General features: G+C 48.4%; 5 protein-coding genes across 9 annotated transcripts; 1 reads left to right on the forward strand and 4 right to left on the reverse strand.

Annotated features, from left to right (window-relative positions):
- Positions 1-944: 944 nt before the first annotated feature.
- On the reverse strand, positions 945-2060 carry LOC100833169 (probable calcium-binding protein CML12). The gene has a single exon (XM_003566807.4). The coding sequence runs from the start codon at positions 1924-1926 to the stop codon at positions 1231-1233; it is 696 nt and encodes a 231-aa protein (XP_003566855.1). The 5' UTR covers positions 1927-2060; the 3' UTR covers positions 945-1230.
- Positions 2061-3937: 1877 nt separating this feature from the next.
- On the forward strand, positions 3938-4927 carry LOC104583294 (proline-rich receptor-like protein kinase PERK2). The gene has a single exon (XM_010235146.1). The coding sequence runs from the start codon at positions 3938-3940 to the stop codon at positions 4925-4927; it is 990 nt and encodes a 329-aa protein (XP_010233448.1).
- Positions 4928-9483: 4556 nt separating this feature from the next.
- Positions 9484-14517, reverse strand: LOC100833484. Of its 4 annotated transcripts, none has more exons than XM_010233694.3 (7): positions 14132-14517; positions 13683-13737; positions 13497-13595; positions 11671-12303; positions 11396-11518; positions 11147-11263; positions 9484-10969 (listed from the first exon to the last, which is right to left on the reverse strand). In XM_010233694.3, exons 2-7 carry the CDS (start codon positions 13689-13691, stop codon positions 9995-9997), a joined length of 1956 nt encoding a protein of 651 aa, XP_010231996.1. In that variant the 5' UTR covers positions 13692-13737; positions 14132-14517; the 3' UTR covers positions 9484-9994. The 4 variants fall into 4 exon arrangements, with proteins under 4 accessions (XP_010231996.1, XP_014755250.1, XP_014755251.1 ...); XM_014899764.2 differs by lacking the exon at positions 14132-14517 and adding an exon at positions 13849-14119; XM_014899765.2 differs by lacking the exon at positions 14132-14517 and adding an exon at positions 13835-14119.
- A 1630-nt stretch (positions 14518-16147) lies between these two features.
- Positions 16148-21456, reverse strand: LOC100841225. 2 transcript variants are annotated; one of them, XM_010233695.3, is made up of 9 exons: positions 21087-21456; positions 18691-18805; positions 18209-18300; positions 17783-17908; positions 17561-17681; positions 17396-17480; positions 17172-17282; positions 17046-17085; positions 16148-16677 (listed from the first exon to the last, which is right to left on the reverse strand). In XM_010233695.3, the coding sequence occupies exons 1-9, from the start codon at positions 21288-21290 to the stop codon at positions 16525-16527; spliced, it is 1047 nt and encodes a 348-aa protein (XP_010231997.1). In that variant the 5' UTR covers positions 21291-21456; the 3' UTR covers positions 16148-16524. The 2 variants fall into 2 exon arrangements, with proteins under 2 accessions (XP_010231997.1, XP_003569317.1); XM_003569269.4 differs by having other exon boundaries at positions 17172-17285; positions 21087-21454.
- A 129-nt stretch (positions 21457-21585) lies between these two features.
- On the reverse strand, positions 21586-22565 carry LOC112270633 (transcription factor MYB73-like). Its single transcript, XM_024458491.1, has 2 exons — positions 21923-22565; positions 21586-21609 (listed from the first exon to the last, which is right to left on the reverse strand). Exon 1 carries the CDS (start codon positions 22427-22429, stop codon positions 21941-21943), a length of 489 nt encoding a protein of 162 aa, XP_024314259.1. The 5' UTR covers positions 22430-22565; the 3' UTR covers positions 21586-21609; positions 21923-21940.
- Between the last annotated feature and the right edge of the window lie 3212 nt (positions 22566-25777).

Below are 25777 nucleotides of genomic sequence, written 5' to 3' on the forward strand. Positions count from 1 at the left end.
CGTGTCGGCGTCCCATGACACCTGATCTCAATCCGTGCGGTGCGCTAAGATTAGGAAAAATCCAGTGGATCAATAATCGCAAGCAATAGTTCCCATGGGATTGATAATTTTACAATTTTCTATCAACCTTTAGCCACACTTGGAACATGTCAACACTTCCCCGTTTACCACCATGACCACACGAGCACATTCTCCATATAATGAGCCACCCTAAAGCCACATGTATGGAGCAATATATGAATGCGTCACGCCGTCATAGTTGGCAGCGGTGTTTGAGTGGGCGTTGCCTTGCTGCCATCGGTAGATGGGGCATGACTGCATGAATAGGCCCTCGGCCATGGCGCCATATGGTTGTAGGTAGTTACCTCGCCACGAAGGGGCTCCTCATGCGCCTTTCACGGTCATGCCAGTGTGCTAACCCCGCTCGAGGATGGCAAAGGCAACCTTGATTTTTGGCAAGGTGGTTTGTCCTGGCGCTTAATGCGCATGTATACGACATGCCGAGTGAGCTTCGCCATGAGCCTGCATACGTGCCAACATGCGCCCTGCGTCAGCTCGAGGAGGATGGCATTGTCGAGCAGCAAGAGGTTGCGGGGTGAGTGGGTGGTGCAAAACAGCCAGCGCAAGACTCCCACAAGGCTCTCACTCCTGGTGCAGACAAAATGCATGGTAGCATTTGCACAATTCTCTCATTGCAGTCTGCTAGTACAAATCTGTCTCCTGTCAAAGATGCAGTGTCGACTTCATGCATCCTACTCCTAGATAGCAGTTGCTTGGAACCAGTTTAAGATGTTTAATTGTTTCCATATATTCCCACAAATGTTTTGGTAAGGATTTATTTTCTGAGTCATTTTATTTGATATATTATATATCGTCTCGGCGTTCATTCTTTCATGTGACGCAAAGCCATATTTTTCCTACGTACCTGCTTTCGTATATTTTTGAACAGCCCATTTATATTTAAGTTGGTTGAACAATGAGCAATACATCTGTTTGTCTATTTTGCCAGAAAGTCCCATCCTCTTGTTTTCTGGATGTACTACTCCGTATAAAAATTCGAAATCAAACGTGCACTACTACAACATTGATTAGATCGACCATATTTACACTAACACATCGTATGATGCAACCAATTCGATTCATGTATGTATTAGACGAGCCGAACGAAGGGTAAAACCGAAAAATTCGACGAGGCTCTAACCGGCGGAGGGGATTTAGGGGGAGGAATAATCACAAGGCGGCGAGGCCGAGGAAGTCGACGGCGGACTTGGCCATTATGGCGGTGAACTCCTCGAAGCTGATGGATCCGTCGCCGTCGGTGTCGGCCTCGCGCATCATGTCGGTGAGCTCGGCGTAGCAGATCGGGTGGCCCATCTGCGCCATGGAGCGCGCGAGCTCGGCGGCGGAGATGTATCCGTTGCCGTCGCGGTCGAAGGCGCGGAAGGCCTCGGCGAGCTGCTCGTGGTCGACGGCGACGGAGGGGCGGCACGGCCCGAGGAGCAGCTGGGCGAGGGAGGACGTGAGCTCGTCGAACTCGACGGTGCCGTTGCCGTCGGCGTCCATGGTGGCGACGAGGGCGTGGATCTCGTCCCCCGCCGCGGGGCGGAGGCCGAGCGAGCGGAGGAGCGCGACGAGCTCGAGCTTGGTGAGGCTGCCGTCGCCGTCGAGGTCGAAGCGGAGGAAGAGCTCGCGGAGCTGCCGGAGCTGCTCGTCCCGGAGCCGCGACCGCCCCCCGCCGGCGCCCGAGGGCGGGGGCGGGGGCGTGCCGCTCTCGGGGGGGAGGGACATGGATGTCGAGCGCTGAGCGCGGCGGGTCGCCGCCGCAGGAGCAACCGCCTGGCCCTGGCCCTGGATGGGCGCGTGGGCGCGTGCGCTTCTGCTCCCTTCTTGGACGCGGTCTTCGGGGGCGAGGCGATGGCTCTGCATGTTGCGTGGCGTGAGGAGGCGCCACCGCCAGATCTGACCATGTCTCACCCTTTTTGGGGTCTCGTTTTGGACTTTGGTGACGAGGCCGGGGCATTCTTCCCCCTCGTTGCTATCTCTAATTATAGGCTCTACTTGTATAAGATATAAAATGGCCTTTGGTAATGCGGGCGCGGCAGGGCAACGACGATGAACATCGATCAGTGGGTTCACTGACCGATTTGGAGACACGCGACAACAACCCACTGATCATTTGTGGGCATTTGTTCCCACTGGCACTTAGGTCTAGTGTTTTTCTAAAAATCGCTAGTTTGAAAAGTGTTTTAATTTGGTAAAAAATGGAGTGCTTTGTTGGGGAAACTAGTGATAATCCCCTCCAAAGTGGATAATACTCTAAAAAAACTCAAAAACTCTAATACCAAACAGACCTTAGGGTGATCATTTTGTTAAAGAATGCTTCTATTATAATCCTTCCGATCTACTATAATATGGAGTAAGTGTTTTAAATTTAGTACAATTTTATACTAAATTCAAGATCCTTCCGATCTACTATAATATGAAGTAAGTGTTTTGGATTTAGTACAATTTTATATTAAATCCAAGACACTTGCTATGAATCGGAGGGACTATTTGTGACATGCTGCGGATGAGAACCAACCATGGCACTGAGCATCTATATCGATAATTCAAACATGGTATGCTTCATTTTCGTGGACAATGATGGCACTGACAACAGCAAGGTATACTTCATTTTCGTCCACAATGATGGCACCGACAAGCCAGTGCGACGAGTAGTGGAGCCACGCTGTTAACTTTTTTTTCGAATGAACTTTGAAGGCAAAAATTTTAGATTGGACTATACTACTCTTTCATTGTGATAGTAAATGTACGTTAAATAGAAAATAAGTGCAATGTTTTTTTCTTTTCATCGTGGTAAAAAAATTTAGTCACGCTTTTTCATATATTCCCTCCGTACCGAAATAAGTGACGTGGATTTGTTTAGATTCTGATACATATCCACGTCATCCACGTCACTTATTTCGGGACGGAGGGAGTATATATATTTTTGAACAGATATTATATTTGAAGTCAGCGGCTCATTGGGTGGGGTTTGCCCCACCCACTAAATTTGGAAATCATTTTATCATAAGTAAAAAATGTAAAAAAAATAGGAAAAATAATAGAATTGTAGTGTATTGCCCCACCCAATGTTGAAATACACTGTTTTTTTCATCCAATTTTGAAAACTTGGATCCGCCACTGTTTGAAGTGGGAAAATAGTGGAGTATAAACATAGAAAATCGATTTTTCATATATAAACACAACTGACCTATCTCTCTTGCAAAAGATTTCTCCATAATGACCATTAGTAGATGTCCCTGCCGTGGCCAAATAAGGTTTAGCTGCTCTTGTAACAAAGGGATCCATATTAACAAAAAGAATGCAGAACAGTTGTCATTTATGAGTTCATTTTCTACTTCCTCTATTTGGAAATATAAGATGTTCTAACTTCCTCTATCCGTCCTCGGCAAGGACATCATCGTCGACCGCCTCGACAGTCGCACCCACGCCCGCGACAACACCAGGCTCTTCAGCTGCTGGGTGTGGTGCTGGAGCTTGGATCGTATCCCCAGCCAGCAAACCTTCACCGTCTTCCCCGAGGGCGCCAAACGCGTCGAGGAGATGGACGGCTACTCCCCGCCACGTCGCCAGATCGCCCCTCCTCCTGAAGGTACTCACTTCAATGCCCTGATCCACATTGATTTGGTCGAGGATTGGACGGACGTCGAGGGCCGCCCCTCCTCAAGCTCAGTGGAATCGCCTCCGTACCCTGCGCTCCAGCCGTACTTGTGGTACGACAACACGCCGGACGGGGAGGAGTCCCGTGCGAGCGTTCGCTGACGCCTCCTCGACACCTGCCGCAGCGGTCCCTCCGCTGCACGCCGCGATGATGACGGCGACGACGCCGACCGCGAGCGCCGGTCATGGCGCGACTCGGTGCTGCAACGCGGCCATGGCGCCCCGGCCGCTGCTCCCGCCCCTCGCGGCCTCCAAGGCTCGCATCACCGGAGCCGCACTCCGATCAACCATCGTCAACCCCCCCCCCCCGCCGCCGACGGCTTCTGTCCAGGCGCCTCTGTTGTCACTGCCGCCCCCACCACCTCTGCCCGCGACCGGCCCCCTCCCCCCGCGCATGTTTGCTCCTGCGGTGATCACGCCCCCGCCTCCGCCGCCGGCGCCCGTGGAGGTCACGCCAATGCCGGTTGCCCCCGCTTCACCGACTGGCTCCTCGTCCGCCTCCAGCGAGGACCTGTTGGCGGAGCTGATGGCATCAGAGCAGTTCGAGGACCTGTGCTGGCCCTTGCGCGGCATGGATCCGATGGCCGCCGAGTTCGACACTTACTGCACCAAGGTGGTGGCCTCTCCGCTCTCCTTCCCGACGAGCTCGGACGTGGCGCCGGTGTCGGAGAAGCCCGGCCTGGGTTCTGCTGGGACTTTTAGCCCCTCCCCTCTCAGGCTCCCATCTCCTGCCGGTGGCGGACGCGCTCCTGCAACCAACGACGCGCCCATCCACGCCTCCACCGACATGATCGTCCCCGACCTCGCCGCCCCTGACGATGTTGCGGCCACCGACGGGGTGATCCGCGCCCTCTTCGCCGTGCCTCCCTCCTCCCTGCTTGGTGCTTCGCCACCGCCGCGCCCACAGCCAGCCAAGGAGTTGTCCGCGGCTACCCCGCGCCACAGCGCTCATCAGGCGGGGAAACCTTCCTCCACACCGGTGGCCCAGCGCGCCACGATCCGCCTCGCCAAGGAGCTCGCCGTGATTGACGCCGACGACCCGCGCCCCGACACCGCCGCCGCTGCTCTGCTCCAGCGCTTCAAGGAGCCCCTCTCCACTGTCGATGTGGATGGCCTCGCCGTTCTTACCAGGATCGACCGCGACGCGCTCCACCGCGCTGCTGGTCAGGCCTCCACCACCAGTGCCGCCTCGCAGGCGACTTAGTTCCCCATGTTACGTTTTTTCAGTTCAGTTAAGCGGCGGCCGGCCCTATTCCGGTTCTGTGTTTGTGGTAGTTTTGTCAGGGCTCGCAATTTAGTTCTCGGACGACGATCTGTTTGCGGCTATTGGTTGTTGATCGTCTCTGCCCCATGTATGATCGGCAGGTGTACTTGCGACTATGTTGTTCATCAACGCTTCTTACAATTATTATTGTGTTTTAAATGATTGAAGCCTTCTGCCCGATTGTCTGCTGGAACGTACGTGGTCTAAATAATCCTGCTCGTCGCGTTGCCGTCTGCGAGCTGGCCTCTGCTGCCAAGGCCGGCATTCTCTGTGTCCAGGAAACTAAGCTGTCCGTGCTCGACACCGCGCTGGCCTGCGAGATTGCCGGTGCCCCCCCCCCCCCCCCGTCAATCCTTTATGTGCCTACCGGCCGACGACACGATAGGGGGTGTAGCTCTGTTTTCTGGAACTCCGACATGGTTGCCATCTCCAACCCCCGGATTCTCTCCTTCTCTATTACTGTCGTCGTCACCATCGTCAATTCTGGTCTTGCGTTTCTCCTCACCAACGTCTATGGCCCCGCGGAAGATGCTCGCAAGCCTGCTTTCCTTCAAGAGATGGCCTCCATCTCTCCTCTCCTTGGCGAACCCTAGCTCATTACAGGCGACTTCAACCTCATCTACGAAGCCAGTGATAAGAGCAATCTCAACCTCTGTCATCGCCTCATGGGCCAATTTCGTGCTGCCATCGATCAGGCCGAGCTCTTCGAATTAAGGTGCGCGAATCGCAATTTCTCCTGGTCCAATGAACAGCAACAGCCTACGCTCGTCAAGCTTGATCGTTTCTTCTGCAACTCCGCTTGGGACACGCTTTTTTTCCATGTGCCGTTCATGCTTTGTCAATGTCGCACTCCAACCACTGCTCTCTTCTCCTGGCCGGATTCCGCTTGCCGCCGCGCAAAGCTCGTTTTCGTTTTGAGAATGTTTGGCCTAGATACCCGGGTTTTTTCGATACTGTGGTTGGGGCCTGGAACCAGGAGTTGCTCTCTGTCAACCCTCTCCGTCTTCTTCACGTCAAGTTCGGCCGCGCCACTCGTGGCCTCCGCCGCTGGAGCAAAGGAATTTTTAGCGACTCCCGTTTTCAGCTTCACCTTGCTCTGGAAATTGTGCTGCGACTCGACATCGCCCAGGAAGGTCGGCTCCTCTCTACCTTTGAATTTCAGCTTCGTCACGCCCTCAAAGCTAGGATCCTCAGACTCGCCGCGATCGAGCGCTCCCGTCGTCGGCAGTCCTCCCGCCAGGTCTGGCTCAAAGAGGGCGATGCTAACACTAGGTTCTTCCACGTCAAGGCAAACTCTAGGCGTCGAAAAAAAAATTCTCCACCAGATCGTCACTGACTCAGGCGTGCATGTGGCGCACGATGACAAGGCACAGGCTCTCCTCCAACATTTTACTGTTGTTCTCGGTTCATCCTCTCCGTGCTCCCATGTGCTTGCCTGGCCGGAGCTGAACCTACCGGTTCTCCCGCCGGCCGGCCTCGACCTCCCTTTCTCCTTGGATGATATTTGGGATGCCATTCAGGACTCGCCTGCCGAAAAAGCGCCTGGACCAGACGGTTTCACCGGCGTCTTCTATCGCTCCTGCTGGCTGATTATTAGGCTCGACATTCTCGCTGCCTTCAACCACCTTCATCGTCTCGCCAGCGGAAACTTCTCCGCGCTCAACTCCGCCTTCATTTTCTTGCTGCCCAAGAAATCCCAAATCAACATCATCCACGACCTGCGGCCGATTAGCCTTATACACTCGTTCGCCAAGCTCTTCTCCAAGGTCCTCGCCCGCCGCCTGTCCCCTCTCATGGGGGGGCTCATCTCCCCTTCGCAGAGCGCCTTTCTCAAGTCCCGCTGCATACACGACAACTTCCTGTTCGTTAGGAACGCGGCGCGCGCCCTCCATCGTCAGAAAAAGCCCGCCTTGCTGATGAAGTTAGATTTTGCCAAAGCCTTTGATTTTGTGTCGTGGGAATATCTCCTAGAGCTCCTCCAACGTCCAGGGTTCCCGGCTCGATGGCGTGACTAGATTGCGCTGCTCCTCTCCACTGCGTCTTCCTCCGTTCTTCTTAATGGCACCGTTGGCAACTCAATCCCCCACTGTCGTGGCCTGCTTCAGGGAGACCCGCTATCACTGCTCCTTTTCATCCTCGCCATAGATCCGCTGCAGCGCCTCCTTCTCCACAGCACTGAGCTCGGCGGCCTTTCCCCACTACCCCTGCGGGAAGCTACTCCACGCGGCAGCCTCTATGCCGACAATGTCATCATTTTCTTGAATCCGGTGCGTGCCGACATGCTCTTCCTGCTGAATTTGCTCCGTGATTTTGGACTTGCCACGGGTCTGCGCATCAACCCCGGAAAGTGTGAGGTGGCCACGATTCGTTGCAACGACACCGACCTCGACGACGTTCCCCTCCCTTTTCAGGGAAGCTGGGTTGACTTCCCTCTTCGCTACCTGGGCCTTCCCCTCTCTCTCGGACAGATTAAGAGCGCTCACTTGTAGCACATCCTAGACCGTGCTCGTGCCCGTTTGGCTGGGTGGCGGGGTAGATGGATCAGCACGGGTGGACAACGCACGCTCACCAACTCTGTGCTTAGCGCCCTCCTGGTGTTTGCCATGACCGCGCTAAAGCTTCCCAGGAACTTCATCACCACGCTCAACAAAATCCGTCGCCGCTTCCTTTGGGGCATCGACGAGGACCAGATCGCGGGCGGAAAATGCAAGGTTAGTTGGTCTCTGGTCTGCTCTCCTCTTGAACACGGCGGGCTGGGCATTGTCAACCTCGATGCTTTTGGTCGGGCTCTCCGTCTTCGCTGGATCTGGCTCGAGTGGTGCACGCCGGACCGGCCGTGGGTCGGCAGGCCACCCCTTGTGACGACGCGGACCGCGACCTGTTTGCTGCCGCTACTCGCATCACCGTTGGTAACGGCGCCACCGCCAGCTTCTGGCACTCCAACTGGCTTGGTGGGCGACCGCTTCGGTTTGCCTTCCCACGTCTGCATGCCATCTCCCGCCGCAAGAATATTTCGGTCGCCCAAGATATCACTGATCATCGTTGGGTTTGCGACTTGCGCCACGATCTGTCTCCTGGTGTCCTTCTTGAGTTCATCCCTGCATGGCGGGAACTTCACGCGATTCATCTCCAGCCCGAGATTCTTCCATTCGTTGGATCCTTACCATAGACAGCTCGTACTCATCTAGCTCTGCCTACAGGCTACACTTTATTGGATCCACGCTCTCGTCTCTTCCCCAGGCCGTTTGGTGCGTGTGGGCGCCTCCGAAACACAAGTTCTTCACTTGGCTCATGTTTCAGGACCGCCTTTGGTGCGACGATCGGCTTCAGCGGCGGGGTTGGCCAAACTGCTACTTTTGTCCGCTTTGTCGCCGCAACCTGGAAACCTCCTTCCACCTCTTCATGGAGTGTCACTCCATCTGGCGAGAACGAAACTCGAGAATTTTCCATGACAAGGTCATCGACATGCGCCAGATCGCCATCTTCATCAAGGATGAAGCTCGGGAATGGGCTTTTGCGGGCCCAAGGCGCCCAGGAAGCTCCTCTGGGAGCCCCCATGATTTTTCCTTCCTTTTTCGTTTCTCCACCTTTTTCACTTCGCTGTTTTTCTCCTTCTTGCCTTAGGACAAACCCTGTAATTATCTCTACCTGCTAATACATCATAAAGCCAGCTTTTGCTGGACCTTTCAAAAAAAAAATTTGACCAAGTTAATCTATGAACATCTATAACTCTAAATTAATTTTATCTAAACTCGTCATGATACATATTTTCACGGTAGACTTATCTAATATTGAGATATTAGTAAATTTTTTCTATAAACTTAGTCGGGCAAAGGTATAATATCTTATATTTAGAAACTGGGGCCGTACTTTCGTTCTTAAGCCAGTGTAGTTTAAATAGAGGAAATCACATCGGCGATCCATTAGGCTGGAACACTTCTGGTCCAAATTACGTTTCACTGCTTAATTCTGTCGACGTGGACCTCAGCGCTGCTTGTATGTTTTCCAAGTCAGGAATTCAGGACAAGGACCAGCAGCTGTGAGAGACGGTCCTTCGCGCGCTGGCCGAACTGGACGATCGAGTCGCGGGCGGAGCTCCAGTTTTGCGAGACAACCAGCAAAAATGCCCCTGCCAGCCGTCGACAGCACTCGCCGCACCAGCTCCAGATTCCCTGTCGACGTCCTGCCCCTGCAAGCGCCTCATCGTCTCTGCCGCCTGCTGCGCCCCGCTTGCCCCCACACGGCGTCACTGCCACCACCCGAGCCCGACGTTGGCCTGCTGCCGGGTTGCCTCGGCTGTCGCCGGGGAGGGCTTGTGAACCGGATTGGAAGGGCTCAGGTGAAATGTATTCGTAACCATGACATATGTACTATCATGATCTGATGATCAAATAACAAGTCTACTTACGATTCAAAACATATCGATAATATTTCCCCGAGGCAAAGCGCGGTCATAACTCTAGAATACACCTTACCGTCTTACCGAAAAGAAACTCTAGCAATAACAATGCACATGAGATTAAAGGAAAACAGATGTGCTTTATTGATGTTACAACCCTCGCGAACATGCATCAGTTGGGAGCAATGAGCGTTTGGCCACAGCTGAAATAGCAACTACCTGGTGAAGTGGTTATTGCTTTATGTACGCGCTATATCTTCTCTGCTTTGTATTTCCATCATGAAAGAAAAACCTTGGGCATGTGGCTCCACATTTAGTTTGGCTTGCCCCCGTTGAATAACAGAGAATTCAAACCAGATGGAGAGGTAATTTTCTTATACTGGAGACAATTCAGAGCCTGTCTTATATTGGAGTTGAGCCCACTAACTATATCGACTAATATAAAACACCTACGCTAGACTGTCTTTGTATTTCTTCCTGCCAATTGGCATGAGCCTGGGATTCCTGAGTTTGGAGGGGTTCTTCATATGGCCCATATCGACGCAGAACCTTGGTGCATACTAGAGGTCTAGGACTTGTTTTGCAATATCATGATCATCCTGGCATTTCTATTTGTCTCCGCAAACTGAACTTCTGTTTTTCTGAATTTTCAGGGGGGTGCGGGATCCAGATTCAGAGTCAGCACAAACAAGGTCAATGTGCCTCTTGGAAATCCTGGAACGTTGTGTGGTAGCAATTGGAGCAATGTGCTCATCAGTAATACCCATGTTAAGATCACCATGGTTGTCCCTTCTGTCAGCTGACATTGACTTCTCAGCCATGCTCACCTGTTTAACATTTGGACTGCTTTCTGGTTGTCCAGCTTTGGTACCAGCTGACAACAAATCCTCCATCCCAGAATCTTGCATTGTGGCTGAATCCACACCTCTAGGCGATGATGACGTACACTTTCTCCTTTCTGTCACTTCCTTTGCATAGGCAGCCAGCTGACTTTGCTGACCATGTTGAACAAACTCAGCCCCTTCTAAAGTTGTGTCCCCAACCAGACTCTTGACTTGCCCTGCCTTCTGAGAAGCATTGATGATCATATTTCCTTTGTTAGCTGGGCTATGTGGTCGATGTTCGCTTGACATGGCAGAGACAGCTTGGTCAGCAACGAGGGCACCAAAACATGTATCACCCATACCAATGACAGGTCCTCCCTGGCGGTGTAATTGCAGCAGGCCATTTACCACGTCTCCATCTAGTAAGTCGCCATGACAGATATCACCACCACCACTGCTCTCTACCATACCCAGTGCTGAACCCATTAAAGGATTGTGAAACTCTGTATCCAATACTGTTTGGAGGGGTCTGGTGGGTACATCATTCAGCACTGTGCACCTTTGTGAATTACATTCCTGGTTTGTGAATTCATTGACTGATGGTGTCGAAGATGACGAGGCTCTTTTGTTGACCTGGTTACAAACAGTTTCAACCATTGTGCACATTTGCTTTGCAAGGACAGGCTCTAGTGCATTGAAGCATGCATCCAACGATGTCTTGTAAAATTCAGTGCACATCTCCTTCATCTTTGCCCTGAACTGAGACATGTAAACCAGCATCAAAAAACATGTGATGATGCAGAAAATATATAAACAAAAAGGATATGTAAAAAGAATGTGGGCGATAAAGAAGAATTTATGGGAGAAATAAAAAGATCTTCAGTATTGGAGAGAGACTCATTGTTAGAAAAAAAAGTAGATACTCCAAATACTCACATCATCATCAGACTGGACAAGTGTGTCAATGAACTGAGCCACTCCATTTGGCAAACTCTGACATGACGGAATACAAGATGGCTTTTGCATGAAACATGTTTTGCTTATGTCTTTGAACTGAAAACGGGAAAACCAAAAGGAGCGAGGTGAGTAAAAAAGGGCATAAATTTTGAGAAGCATGTCGTCAAAAAGATTATGGGCAACGTGGAAACAGAAGGAAAAAAAAACATATAGAGAGTTTTATCTGACCTTTAGTTGTGCAAAATTTATGTTGTCAAATGCGTTGATGGCATTATCATCCCAAGCTGGTAACCGTGGGATGCAGTTGCGAACCTTTGTTCCTTTTAGATCGAGATAGTCAAAGAACGTCGCCTACACCATGCCAGTTATAAAAAGCATACATCAGCAAGAAAGATCCACCTTTGTTAAAAATGATAATACTTTGAACAATATTAAAGAATGCGCAAAAAGAAATCTGGGAAACAGAAAGAGAGCGAAAACAGAGATAAGCAATAATAACTCACCAGCGGAATCAGCAAGCATCCCCCAAGAGAGATAGACTGCTCTTTACCTTCCACGGTTGGCTTCGACAGTGAGATCTGAAATTGTCTGATCTTCTCGACCAACCAGTCCAATGCAAAGCTGCACCAGTCATGGTTGGCGATATCATCAGTGTCAACAATGCCATTGTAGTAGTCTGGGCTTGCACAGGGGTGGCTGGTTGGACACAGGAAGGTTGACAATAAAAGTAGCATGAAGATTCTAAGGAACTTTTCATCGGTGAGGTCATCAGACAATATAGTACTCAAGTGTGAAATGCTAGGCCCACTAGAGCGTATTCCAGTGTCTTCAGCAATGGCCCCTCTGGCCTCATTTGTCGCTACCTTGTCGATTAACTTACCACCCAATGGTATACCAAGAATCTGGTGGACTGTGAAAGGATTTATCTCGAAGCTGCCAACATTAGGAACATTTACAGTTCGACTGTCACAATCAAACCAGATTGCTAGGCGGACTACCAAATCCCTTGGCAACTGAGAGCATTTAATATCCAGCATTGTCCCAAATCCGCGAGCCCGGACCAAGTCCCTCTGCCTTGGATTTAGCTTCTTAATGATAGCTCGGATCTTTGGAAGAGATAACTTTGTAGTGATTGCCTACAAGGAGGGGACAACTTTTCTTTTAAAAACAACAAGAGCTTATTGTAAAGAAAAGCAATGTTTATATAATGGTCACCAGCATTCAGTCACCAATGACAAAAAAAATGTGCATATGGATTAAAATTGCAGAAAAAGCCATGTAGCATTAACAGATTCAAAAAACTGCAACCAGCTACCGTGGAAACATCTTATGTTTTCTGATTTATTTTTTCTGTAAGCCCATTACACATTTTCCGAAAGCTTGTTCAGAAAATAGTTGATAGCTGCAGTTCTTTTTATTTATGTGTCAGACAAAAGCAAGAAGCCTTTTAAATTTGTTGTGTCGAAAGATGTGAATGAAATTTGTTGAAACTTGATTAGCAAACTTTTGAAACTCGGTACATAAAATTTTTGAAACTCGTCAAAAAATACTTGAAATTCATCAATTTTGTGAAAGTTGAACCTATTTTCTCGAAGTTCATCTAAAAATGAAAGCCTCAATCCATATTTTTTGAAAGCTTGTTCAGAATAGCTGATAGTTATGGTTCTTTCCATTCCTGTGCTGTCAACCACTGAAAAGAAGCTCTTCAAAATTTGGGGTTGGAAATATGTGAAGTAATTTCGTCATACATCGATTAACAAAGTTTCAACAGCTCGTTTAATAAATAAATAAAACTCATCTTGAAATTTGTTAAAAGTGCATCCACCCACTTTCTTGAAGTTCGTCATGTTTTTCCGAAAGGTGATCTAATATGTTATAAGCTCATCTTAAAAAATTGAAACCTCAATGCACAATTTCTGAAAGCGTGAAAAATATGCCTTTCAAAATTTGGGGTGTGGTAAGATGTGAAATAAATTTGTTGGAAGTTGATTAACAGATTTTATGTCCGTCTCCAATTTTGAGACCTCATCTCAAAACAGTTTTCTGAGATTGATTAACATGTGTGCAGCTTCAATGCTCACTAGAATTGCTCACAAGTATTATGCTTCCCAGTGAACTAAAAACACTTTTCACTGCTCCTCCACCCAACTCCCACAATCCACGATGTATACAGTGATCCGCATATCATGTAAAGTTCTACAGAAATAAATTACACCATAACCGTACAAAAACAGAAAACATTGTGCATGGAAATGAAATCTAGATATACATAAGTTGATCATGTATATAGATTCTAAAGCAAAATAAACTTGTAACACACAAATCACACCTTTCCATGTATTACGTCACCTATAGTCTCCCGTGATTTGCTCTGACCATTAACAGACGCCCCAGTAAATCTTAGATGCACCATCTTGTGTTGCGCCCCCTGATTTGATACAACAAAAGGAGTCAAGAAGACCAGATTATACTATGTTCGTTTCACAATAAAGAATCACGGAGTTTTAGCCCAAACCTCTAGCATGCATGGTTTGGCATCTGATTACTCATGAGCTGAGATCACCAAACATCTAATTACTCATGAAAGAATTGGAAGTTAGCACTTAGCAGTTCAATTAGGTTTTGGAAGGGAACAGAAATAAAATGAAGAGGGAGACTGGGTGCTACTCTGAGATCCTTACTGTTGCTCCCCTGCAACAGGATACGATCTGTAACAGACGGTAAAAGGGTGTACATCATTATCCTCTAACTCCCTCCTCATCTTCTCCCCCCAAATCCAACTCATCCAGCCCAACATCCAAAATCCACGTTCCCCAATCGAAAACCAATCGAGGGGAAGCACTGAACTGGTGCGAGTTCTACTCCGGTGACCGCCGCCGCCGCTACGGCGCAAGCAGCCGCACGAAATTGAAGAAGGCCAGTGGAATTTAACGAACTAATCGCTGGAGGAAAACAACCTCATACCTCAAAACGGAATGGCCAAAGAGCGACTGCGGACGGGGTGGAGACAGCAGGACAAATTGTCCCGACGAGGAAGAATGGTGACGGCGATGGCGGCGACGCGAGTGAGAGGCGGGGGTGTTTGGTGAGGTTGGGACGGGATCGACGCGTCGGCGGTGACGCCGAGTTACGGCACGGCGACGGCTACAGGTAGGGTACGGTGGTAGTCGTAGACTTATAGGGTCCTGGGTGGGCTATAGCTCGCATGGCCCAGCTAGCCTCGCCATGGCAATTCGTTGGGTTGCTCAAGACTCGAGAGAGAAAAAAAGAAGGTTTGGTTGGCTGGATTGAATGGCTCCTAATTTCGATTTCTCGTCACTATAGGTTGCTCCGGAGAACAAGCGTTTGGGTCTTGCGAAGCAACCCAATGAAGTGACAATTGGAAAATGGAAACTTGAAAACTTGTTTGGTTACATAACCTAGCGTTAAACAACCTCGTCCTCGTCGCCGGCTAGTCATCAACGGTGCTCCTTGCCTATGCGGCTCCGGTCATTGGGGCGATAGCGAAGTTGGTCCTGGCCTCGTGGGCACGGGCTAGCTATCGACGGTCAATAGGGCAGTGGCAAGGTTGACAATGGGCATCGATTAGTTATGCAGGGTGCGACGTCAGAGGCGCGTGAGGGGTGACGGCGAGGAGGGTGTGATTGGATGGGGATGGCGAGATAGGTGTGACGTTTTGGTCGGATGTTATCTCTTGCCACTTTTGGTCGGATATGTGACTGGTCACACGGTAGCGCTAGAACCTCTTAGCTTGCTCTCAATCTCTTGTTTCTCCTATTCCTCATGTAGAGAAATCGTATGCCCTCAAAGCCCCGTCGCCTCTGCCCCTAGATGATTCTTCGCCTGCCACTCATCCCACCTCATGGGAGAAGTTCATCCCTTTGATCCAACTTCCGGGAATAGGACGAGGAGAGATAGAGGGGAAGCACCGCGAAAGAGGGCCGGGCGGACGAGGCCGAACTAGATTCAGGCTCGACCTGTTAGGTCATTTTGAATACCTTGATTCTACAAAGAGTGCAACATGCTAGGTCGCTCGTGATGCCATGATCCTCCATCTGGCAGCCATGCGGTCCACCTAATGCGTCATCGCGTCACTCACCGGTGACCGCACCGTTGGTGCCCAAGAAAGCGGTACAATTGAGAAGTTGAAAATTGGCATTCTGATTTGTTTTCTATATTTTTGTTTGTGAATCAAAGCTGAAAGTGATACTATTCAAGTTGAAAGTTGGCCTTCCTTGAGTTGAAGTTGAATTTTGTGATGAATGACAGAATGAGGTTGAGAGTTAGGGAATCGTTGGTTGAAAGTTGGCAAAACTTTGCTTGGAAGATGATGCTTTTTGTGTTGAAACCTTCCTTCTCCGTAGTTGGAATTTAAAAGCTCTTAATTTGGAGTTAAAAGCTCTCCATTTCTAGGTTTAGAGTTGTGTTTCTTCAGAATTTTAAAGAGAAGGAGGCAGCATGGGAAAGACGAAGCTGTTCGGGACAGTGAGACTGTCGGAATCGAGCTGTCCGATTCGCCTGCTGGGGCACAGGGGGGTGCCGCCGCCGGGCGCCGGCGCAGCGGCTCTCACTAAACAGCGCCCCTAATTAACAACTGGGTGACCAAAAGATCCTTACTGCACAGAAACGTTGATTTTTGAAACGTCTAATGACAGTTCACCGTTCTAATGGTTAGTGTTATCTCTGTTCCTGTCTTCCCTAAGAAAAAAGAACAGTCAGATTTTCGTTCATGGAGGTCGCTATAAACTGCTCCACAAACCAGTACCACAGTTCAACAGTCGAGCATGACATCAGAAGGTGTAACAAATTGAGAACCATCTATCCATTTAGTTGACCAAAAATGCCACTCCACAGAAACGAACTTGTTTCATTATTTACTGCAAATAAACAGCCCAACAGTGTACAAGATATTTCGCCAAAGAGTGCGACAGCCAGGCAGCATGGGGCAAAACGAGAGAGAGCACCAAACAACGTCAACCATCATCGTAACAAAAGAACTTCTGCTAACCAGCAACACGATTGTATTGCGACCATTTTATACATAATGGAAAATATCAGGAAGCGGTCTTTCATTGTTTATGTATAAGTATCCTCAAGAATTATGTGCTGCTATCATTTTAACTCTATCAGACTATCAGTCAAGAAATGGACAGTTTGCTCAAGACCTACTGCTTGCAAAGACATTTGTCCTGTGTTATCGGTCATCCCTTGACTAGCTCTGTGAGAAGTGAAATGGGGATGTGAAAACAATAGAACAATATGTAAGTGACGTGTATGGTCTTAAAAATGGAGGGTGAAACCCACTGTAGCAGATATTCAGTAGAAGGGATACATGGGAATGGCACGATCCATGTCTTCTACCTCAGCCACCATCTTTGGGCAGCTGAAATGGGTGTATTGAGGAACGGCGCATAACGATCAATGTGCGGGTTTACAGCCCGGCCAATTCTTGCCCACACACTCTGGTGATAGCCTGATGTTACGGGAGCATGGTACATCAACTTCAACAGCTGTAAAAAAAATAGATGTGCACAGAAAAGTTATATAGGTAATGGAGTTGCGAAAGCACTAGTTGAACCAAATAAGTTTGGTTCGAGAGAACCAATCAATTAATATCCATGTGTATGATTGTTTGGAAGATATCAAATTTGAAATGTTAAAAGGAAGCTAAGCAGGGGAAAAAGCTGAAACATTTGAAAAACTAGTTTCCAAGTCACACATCCCAGTGCTTCGTAGTGACATATGGGATGTTAATGAAGCCAACAACATGCAAAATTCAACCTTAGTTGGCCTCATATTCTCAAACTAATGAAAGCAGAAAACAAAATGGAAAGATGAGAAAAACTGCTTGTTCAGACTTCAGAGCAGGATAACTCACATGGAAGTACATGAATGTCTGAATTATGTTACGCTTCCACCTGTATGAGAAAGGACACATGAAATCTGATGTAAGTTCAGATACAAAAATCCTCTAAATATGTCAGCAAGAAGTGCATGCACATACGAGAAAAGTGATACGATCATAAGGAAGCCCAGGGCAATTTCAGCATTTGAACAAAGGAGGCTGACTGTAGTGTTGTTCGTCTCCACCCACAAACAAGGCTCCTCTAAGTACCTTCTAAACAAGAGATTAATAATAAACCAGTAACCACAGGCATTGACATCAAACAGTTAAGTAACATGCACATGAGAATAATAAAACAAAGAACAAAGCTTGAATTTTCTTACCTGTAGAAAGAGGAGCGTGCAAAATTACGCCTAAGGAATCTTGCAACATGATCGACTGCCCAGCAAAGCACAGGCAGTAGAGCAACTGAACAAACAAAATATGGAACTGCTAAGGATGGAACATAGATTAGAAGCAAGACAAGAAGCAAGAGAACTATAGCTTACTTCGAAAGTGCACATTAGATGTGAACATCATAAGAGAGAACATCAAATGAACGAAGTCCTTGGCTACAATTATAGATTGCAACCAAGGCTGAATTGCAGGCATGTTCCATGCTCTTGGTTTCTGCAGGCAGAAGGGAGAGATGAGAAATAGTGGAACATTGACACAAAGAAAACTGCAAGAAGAAATGTGATTTATCCAATCATTCAGAAGCAGAAACTTACCCCGTAAGTGCAGTACAAAGAATATGCTGATGAGCATATTGTTCCTAGCAATGAAAGTCTATATGCTTTGCTTGCGATATCTTTCGGTAGAATTGGAAGTATTCCAAGACCAGCGACAACTAATACCTGCAAAACCCCAGGTCACAATACAATATTTGACTATGTCATGTAACAACATAAATTAAGAGATAATAAGATGAAAATAGGGAGGGGGGCTAGATGGCCTGCCAATTGTTGTCCTGATGAACAAATGTTCTGAGGATATATAAAAGAACAGACCAGAGCCTTAATTACAAAAACTATAATCGGAGAAAGAAGTGAAAAATGTGAATAGAGCATTAGACCATAATGGAACACAACTTATTATCACACCGAGTAGGTTATGGATATGCTTTTCTATACTAAAGAGGCCAAGTTATCCCATACCCAAGCATTGATAGAGAAATGTATAGTTCGTCCATCGAACCGTAAAGAACTTCCTGTCCTTTCTGTTGATGGTGGTTGGGTTGCAGCAGATCCTACATAAAAACAACCAGGAATCTTCAGGATTCAAACTGATGTGGCATGAGAGGGAACATAATGACAGTACTTTTTGTTCAGTTCAAATTGCCATTCCTAAGTACTCCCTCCAATCCTAAATTCTTGTCGACTAAAACAACGACAAGAATTTAGGATCGGAGGGGGTAGTCTATTAAGCACCAGAGTAATTTTCACAAAAAGAACCAATTTTTGCTGACCGCTGGCTCACTACAAAGCTGATAAGCTCTAAAAGAGCAGGGAAACAACACTTCTGAGAACACAGAATATATACAAGACATAAGTGGTAACAAGTAATTCTCAGAGCCCTTCTGCCAAAAATCTTTACACTTCCTCCAGATGAGAAACATTAAGCACCAGAGTTCCCATACCTGAGTCACGAGCTCTGATATTCTCACTGGATGGCGTAGATGAAGACCTTGCTGCTGATCTGTTGGACTGGGTCGAACCTGTGGAAGACATTGGCTCAACCACCAAATCAGGATCCTGAAATGTAAAGAAGGGAAGTTAACAATTTTTACCAGTGCCATACCCTGATTATTTTACTTGGATATAACTCTAGACTTGAAAAGGCCAATTGCAAGTAGCAAATATTTTGTAAGGTTATAAGAAAAAATATAATTAGACTGAGTGATTAGATGCAATAACGATGCTATTAACTGAAACATATTACCAGATCAATTGGAGAAAACCGAGCAAAAAATAATAAGAAGAAAATGGGATCCTAACCAAGGATACACCACTTTTCACTGTCCAAGATGAGTAATTCAGACCTTCTTTAACAAAACAAATTGGCAGTGCTAAATTCTTTCGGAAAGGAAAAAAAAGAAAGTTGAATAGCAAGATAAAATAGCAATTAATCATTTGTAAAAGTAAAACAAACTGTCAGATCTTCGCCACCCTAATTGCGCAACCCCCAAATGGTGGTGTTGCTGTTCTGGACAATCTGCATGCAATAGTCAAGGAGACTCGGTGGAGGAGTTCGCCAAGAGGAGAGACAATTCTGGCTGGAGGAATTAAGAAAGTTGACTTAAAGATAGAATTAGGACAACATTACATGGAGATTATGAAGGTACTGTTTCAGATACTTATGTTATAAGGTTTCCTAGTTAAAGTACAAATCCTTGGGTGTCAAGTTAGGAGGTAGTATATATGTGTCAGTCATGTAAGCCTTTAGGGAATCAAGCAAGAAGGAATCAATCTATTATCTGCTAGTTATTCTCTCACTAAACCTATGTAGCTATTTCTAATCAATCCGTCACAGCCAATGCCGTCTGGCTATCTTCAGCATGGCAGTTATCCCATTGTATATCAGGGTTCACAACAGCTGGTATTAGAGCCGATCACCATAGCTTTCAGTGACGACTCTTTCATGGAACAGTTCAAGGCCTCCCCTTCAACCAATCTTTGACGGATTCTAGATGAGCATATTCGAGATCATTGTAGAGAAAGAAAGAAGGGCAACCTCAGAGCAGAAACTTTAGAATCTCTGGCAGACATAGCAGCAATGCTTGAAACACCAAGAGAAGCATTGGAGGATGAGCAACAAGAAGAAAGAGCAGCTGCGGTGCAGCAGGATTGCAACACTGACAGATATTGACGAAGCAGGAGTAGCAGCAGTACACCCGCAAGAAGAAGCTGCCAAGATACTAGGAGTGAGGCCTACATCATTTGAATCCTTCCTAATTCTAATAGTCTCCCTCCTGGACTCTCCTCTAGCGGACTTCTTAGATAAATCTCATTGGTCTCTTCGCTGTACAGCATCCACACACCAATTGTACATCTTCCCTTCCGACTGGCTGCGATGCATCTGATACTGCTTTGATGCATCGTACTAATATCCACGACAGTAGCAGTGAGAAAACGTGAAAAGAACAGAGTATGGAGAAGGGAAGGTAAAGCACTCAACACACACAATTAACCAGTTACAGTTCTTGTGTTTCGACTCATATCGTTACGACATTATAATTCAACCTGAAGTGGACAGAGATATACAATTAAGCAACGTGCGCAACACTAGAGTTGGCTATTGGCCATAAGGAGGTTTACGCTGTGGAAGAAATCAGTGGAAGCACTGTACATCCTAAAAGTGAAGACCATGTGCTTCTTGTATATTAAGGAAAAAGACTGCTTCTCAGTTATTTTATCAAAAGAAAATATAAATGTGAGGTAACTAATAAACTATTCCTTTTAATAAAGCAGGAGCAAACTAGCATTGGTGTACAAATGAAGGGTAAACCAGAAAAGAAATTGAAATTGGTTATTATTTTGCATTCGGTACATATTAGTCTCCCACATATTAATTTGGCCTGAAAGTTACAGATCTTCCTTTACACCACCACAGTTTGACACGTGATGTTTGAGCTTCATTCTACCATTGGATGAAACATTCTTAATTCGTCATGAAGACAAAATAATGTGATACAAAAAGTATAGGCACACCGAATTTACAAAATGTGGAACATTAACTTTGGCAACTGCGCTATGGTGTAAAATGTGACACTGAGCATGACGGTGTCGATATCATGCCACCCCATAAAACCCAATTTGGTATTACGATGCTAGCGGCGCAACACTAACCTTAACAGCCAATTGGACTCTTGGGGCATCAAATTCAACTTTCAAGCCATCAACCCTTTGGCCACGCATAACATCATCCCAGTACCAGCACGAATAGCCAAGTCAAAACAGATCAAACTAGCTGCAACACGAGACATATCCACCCATTCCAAAAGACCTGAGGCGGTCGGCGTCCGGGGGTACTTACGATGTATCGCTGGTAGAACTTGCGCTTGAAGTGGTCGACGACGTCAGGGCGGGAGGCGAGGTGGGGCGGCACGAGGACGTTGGACCAGTAGCCCGCCCACCGCGCGTCGTTCTCGTAGTCGTACGCCCCCGCCGCGATCCGCTTCAGCCTCTGCGGATCTCCGCCGCCGCCGCCGCCGCCGGTGCTCGCGTCCGCCTCCCCCATCACGGCGCGGGATCCTCCGGCCTCTGCGGGGGGTTTTGGGTTCGGGTTCGGGACTCGGGATCGCGATTCGAGATGAACCGAAGGTGAGAGATGACTGCAAAAAAAAATTCTGTTGGTGCGACCAAAGGCGCAGAGAAGAAGACTATTCTTTTCTTTCGGTTTTTCTTTTCAGCCTTGCACGGTGGGACATGGAAGTTGTTGGCAGTTGGGATCCGAGAATATTCCAGAGCAACAAGAGCGAAGCGAAACGCTGCTGGCCTAAAATATGATCGGTACACTTCGCAAAATCACCTTCCGCAAAAAACATCTTGCTGAATTGCTGTCAAAAAAAAATATCTTGCTGAATTTGAAGACAATCACGCAAATAACTCACGCTAAACATTGGAGATCGAACAGCAAAGATGCGACAACACATTTCATTCATGGGAAAAGACGTCACAAGATAATCAAAATAATCCAACTACGTTCTTGATTCAGTTGACATATGATTACAAGAGAATTTGAAATCAAGATCTAACAATCAATGTTGCTACTACAGCCTACACATAATGACATAAACTACTCCTACATATGATCAGAAATTACTGGAACATCTACTAAATCAGCTAGGTAGTATCCACCATATGCTTAACTAATCTCCTGATCGGTGATCAGACGGCCATGCACGCGAACCCCAACGCGAGGCTACCGAGCCTGGGATCCCCGGCCGGGCCGCCGCCCAGGCTGCAGGAACTCAAACCCGCAGCAAGAACGTCGGCGAGCGGGTGCTGCAAAGTCGGGGAAGTAGAGGCCTCCATCTTCTCGGCGCCGTTCTTCTTGCGGAGCAGCTCCTTCCAGCGGCGCTTGAGGACGCGCGTCGTTCGCGCGTGGACATGGCGGCTGATGTCCTTCCAGCGGCCTCCGTGGCGGCGGTGCTGGCGGGCGAGCTCGGCGTCGTCGGCGGCGGTGAAGGCGCGGCTGTAGAGGTCGCGGGCGAGGTGGTCGCGCCACCTGTCGCGGCAGAGCTTGTGGGAGCGGCCGGGCATCTGACGCGCCACCCGGTGCCAGTGCCGGAACCGGTTCTCCGTGGCCAGCTTCTCCAGCCGCGCGTCCTCCTCCGCCGTCCACCCGCGCCGCAGCCTCAGCCGCACGATCAGCATGATCTCTCTTCCTCGATCTGTCCTGCAAAGAGATCGCCGGACGGTGAAAGGAGGAAGCGAAGGAAGAAACTTGCAGGGATCGGAGGAGCTCGACGGCCGGGGAACGAGGTTGTGGGGATCAAAGAACTAGATGTGAGATACGCGCTGCCATTACTCGCTTTATATCGGCTTGCGGAGGGCAGGACGTAGCGTGCGAGCGAAGCACAGGAAACGGCATGTCCGTCACTCCGTCCGGGTTTCGGAGTACGACGTCAGTTCGAACTCGGTTTTCTCTGGGGCGCGGCTCGCTCGCTGCTGCCGGCGCCGGGACAAGCAATCGCTCGCCCGTCGACCCTCCGTTCTGTCCGGGCCAGCCCAAGTGCTATCTACAACCGCCCTTGGGATAAGCCCAATTACTGTTTGGCAACTTCTTCCTTTCTTCAGCAGTCGGACAGATTAATTGGGCTTATAACGGATCGTGAGACTGGGTTGCCCCCGGACCGGGGTTTTAGGACGCGGTTTTCCATGTCCCCCTGCTATGTTGTGTTCCTTTGCCTGTTCCGTGAGTGGCGAAGAGGAGCCAACACCAATAGCTCAAGCTGCTCGAGTATCATTTTTCTAACATTCCAACTTTTGTGCGAATCGACCGTTCCATGCATTCAATTCACTGGTTGTCTGTAATTTGGGTATGTTACGCAAAGTACTTCCATTCAGTCATTTAGACGCATAAAAGTAGCAGCAGAACCTTAGGGCCTAGTACTGCGTACCTAATTGCCTTAGAGAATAAGGAAATCGTGGACGACGGAGAAAAGCTAGCTAGTGCAGTAGTGCTACGCCGTGTCACCCGTGTGGTACGCGCCATGGTCCAAGATGGCTGGCATGCAAAAATTGCTTCCGAGGCTCCTCTCGCTATCATAAAAAAAAAAGACGACAGAGAAAGACTCGTACGAACTTTCCGATCCGTCCAAGCCAGCTTAGTTTTGACACGTCACGTTTCATTAATTCTGTACAAAAGGCTCGCATGACATGAAGCATGTATGTACGACCATTCGTCGCAATTATCAAACGGCTTTAACAAAAACTAGCGCAACGTTTGTGCATTGCTACGGATTAAAAAAATATGTGCACTACATGATTAAAGAGAATGTTGTACTATTATTTTAGATCTTATAATCCATATATGTTCTCATTTGTGCCAAATCAACAAAAAGCGATGAACCTAAACGTGTGACGGACCACCGTCACCAAATGAGTCTTTTATAAGAAAAAAATCTACACCTAATAATAAAAAAAGAGTGCTTCCTTCGTCGTTGTTTATCAAGAATCAACTTGCAGTCCACATTACGAATGGATTTTGCCCTGCCTCCACTCCTCCTCCTCCTACCGTGGCCGCCGGCTCTCTCTTGTATCCCCTCACCCTCCTCCTGCCTTCCTCTCTGCCCGCCACTCCACCCCTGCTTCCCTCTGTCGCTGCCAAATCTCCTCCTCCGCTCAATGTGCAACAGGCTCCTCTTTCCCTACTACCGCCTGCAGACCGCCGCCACAGTTCCAAGTCCCCCGGTCCCCCGGTTCTTCTCGCCTCTGTTTCGGCGCTGACGGTAGCCGTCCGCCATGGGCGACTTCCTCCCGCGACTATCCCGCCCCACCAGGTCCCTCGTTGACTCCATTCTCATCAGAATCGAGGCCAGCGGCGATCTGCCCAGACCCCACGGGCTCCCACGCGGACACGGCGGTGATGCGCGGGCGTGCACAGGAGGAACGGCGACGGCGCGCGTGGGCGGGAGCAGCAGCGGCACGTGCTGTCAAGGGCAGATCAGGGGAGAGCGGCAACGGCGCGCACGGGAAGCGAGGCGCGCGAGCGGCGGTAGCTCTAATAAAGGGAGGAACGTTTACTTGGTCGTCGTCCGTCGGACATATTTGCAGTTTACCCCTTATGTTCTTTAAGAATCAACCCGCAGTCCGAATACGTCGTCCATCGAAGCGTTTTTTTTCCTTGGCATCTACCCGCCCCTCGCCTGCTGCAGAGTGCAGACCCAAAGCGTTTTTTTGGGTCCTCGCGTCTACTCTCCCCTCGCCTGCTGGATTCCACGTACCCGCTGGAGCGCCAGACGAGATGCACACGTGGATGTGCTCCCCATCTCACGTCGCCGGACGCGACCGGCATCATAGAGCACACCACCGGCATGGGTCGTACTCCTTGACGGCACCCATCCGCAACAATAAACGACTGGACTGTTTTTAATGTATAATGTGAAAATGAAAAGAACTCAGAGAGAGTGGTAACGCACGGACACTGTACTAGAAAAGAAAAAGACTAATATGGCACGGAGAGAGTGCATATTCAGGCAAACTGTATGCAGACTAAACTCAAGTAGTAGCAGCAAATTGATGATAAAAAAGAAACAGAACAGGTAGGCGCGCGGCCGGCTAGGTTTGAGCCGCCCACGAGCCATGTACCTGATTGCATCCTTTCTACAAACTCTTTCGGCACATGCTCTCGATCCCAACCTTTTGGCACGACAAGAAATAAAGAAAACATGTGCAAACAAAAGCGACGCATCACGTACGGCCACACATGCATGTATGTACGCCCGTTTGCGGTCCATATCACATCCAAAGTCTCTAGCTTTGTCGAGGATTTTTTTTTTTGTTCATTTTCATTCCACTGATTATTATATTTTTTCCTTCGTAGATCAATAATGCGAAGACCGTTGTTCTGGAAAAAAAATGTGGCTAGATGCTCTCCTCTCTGTTTTTTTAGGGAACCCTCTTCTCTCTGTTTTTTACACCGTGAAGTGGAGGCCTTTTCTACTGTACTACCAAGAAACCGAAGAAAATAAAGTACTCCGTAGTAAAGAACGGCTTCGGCCCGATGGACGTGGAGAGCACAAGGTCCATATGAGGGCTTTCACTTTCAGACTTCGGTGGTATATCGATCGCATTCGCATGCAACATCCTGTTTGGGCAAAGCTCTCTTTGCACGGTGCTTGCTAGGCAGCGCACACTAGCTATTACTCCCGTACAGAATGACCCGTCAGATGCCATTTCTGTGGCAATTCAGTGGAAAGTGCCAATTCAATTCCCGTCCAATCGACCGTCCATCGTCGAGCCAAGCTGATTGAACTCGTCGTCTCTCGCTTTCTTCTCTCTCACCAGCTAGACCACACCACCGGTGACACGTCAAGTCATCATCGAGTCACCACGCTGCCCGCCGCTTGGATCGTGCGATTCGCGCCAAAAGTGGCATCCATGCATGTTGCCTCCCCCTACGGTTTAAAGAAAAGAAAAGAACCACGCGATCAAACTTCCTAGTGCTTTTAATTACTCTGACCAACAAACGTCTGCTAGCTTAGCTTCATGACCTAATGC

Source organism: Brachypodium distachyon, chromosome 2, assembly GCF_000005505.3.
Source record: "Brachypodium distachyon strain Bd21 chromosome 2, Brachypodium_distachyon_v3.0, whole genome shotgun sequence".
In the NCBI taxonomy this organism is placed as follows: domain Eukaryota; kingdom Viridiplantae; phylum Streptophyta; class Magnoliopsida; order Poales; family Poaceae; genus Brachypodium; species Brachypodium distachyon.

Bases quoted from the DNA above. Each gene is read 5' to 3' on its own strand.
- LOC100833169 (XM_003566807.4), bottom strand. From the start codon at position 1,926: ATGCAGAGCCATCGCCTCGCCCCCGAAGACCGCGTCCAAGAAGGGAGC.
- LOC104583294 (XM_010235146.1), top strand. From the start codon at position 3,938: ATGGCGCCCCGGCCGCTGCTCCCGCCCCTCGCGGCCTCCAAGGCTCGC.
- LOC100833484 (XM_010233694.3), bottom strand. The intron at 11,519-11,670 runs GTGAGTTATTAT...GGCATGGTGTAG, and splicing joins GATGCTTGCTGATTCCGCTG to GCGACGTTCTTTGACTATCT. The intron at 11,264-11,395 runs GTCAGATAAAAC...TCCCGTTTTCAG, and splicing joins TAAATTTTGCACAACTAAAG to TTCAAAGACATAAGCAAAAC.
- LOC100841225 (XM_003569269.4), bottom strand. From the start codon at position 21,290: ATGGGGGAGGCGGACGCGAGCACCGGCGGCGGCGGCGGCGGCGGAGAT. The intron at 18,806-21,086 runs GTAAGTACCCCC...TTTACATTTCAG, and splicing joins AGTTCTACCAGCGATACATC to GATCCTGATTTGGTGGTTGA. The intron at 17,286-17,395 runs GTAAGAAAATTC...TCTCTTGTTTAG, and splicing joins GCACGCTCCTCTTTCTACAG to AAGGTACTTAGAGGAGCCTT.
- LOC112270633 (XM_024458491.1), bottom strand. From the start codon at position 22,429: ATGCTGATCGTGCGGCTGAGGCTGCGGCGCGGGTGGACGGCGGAGGAG.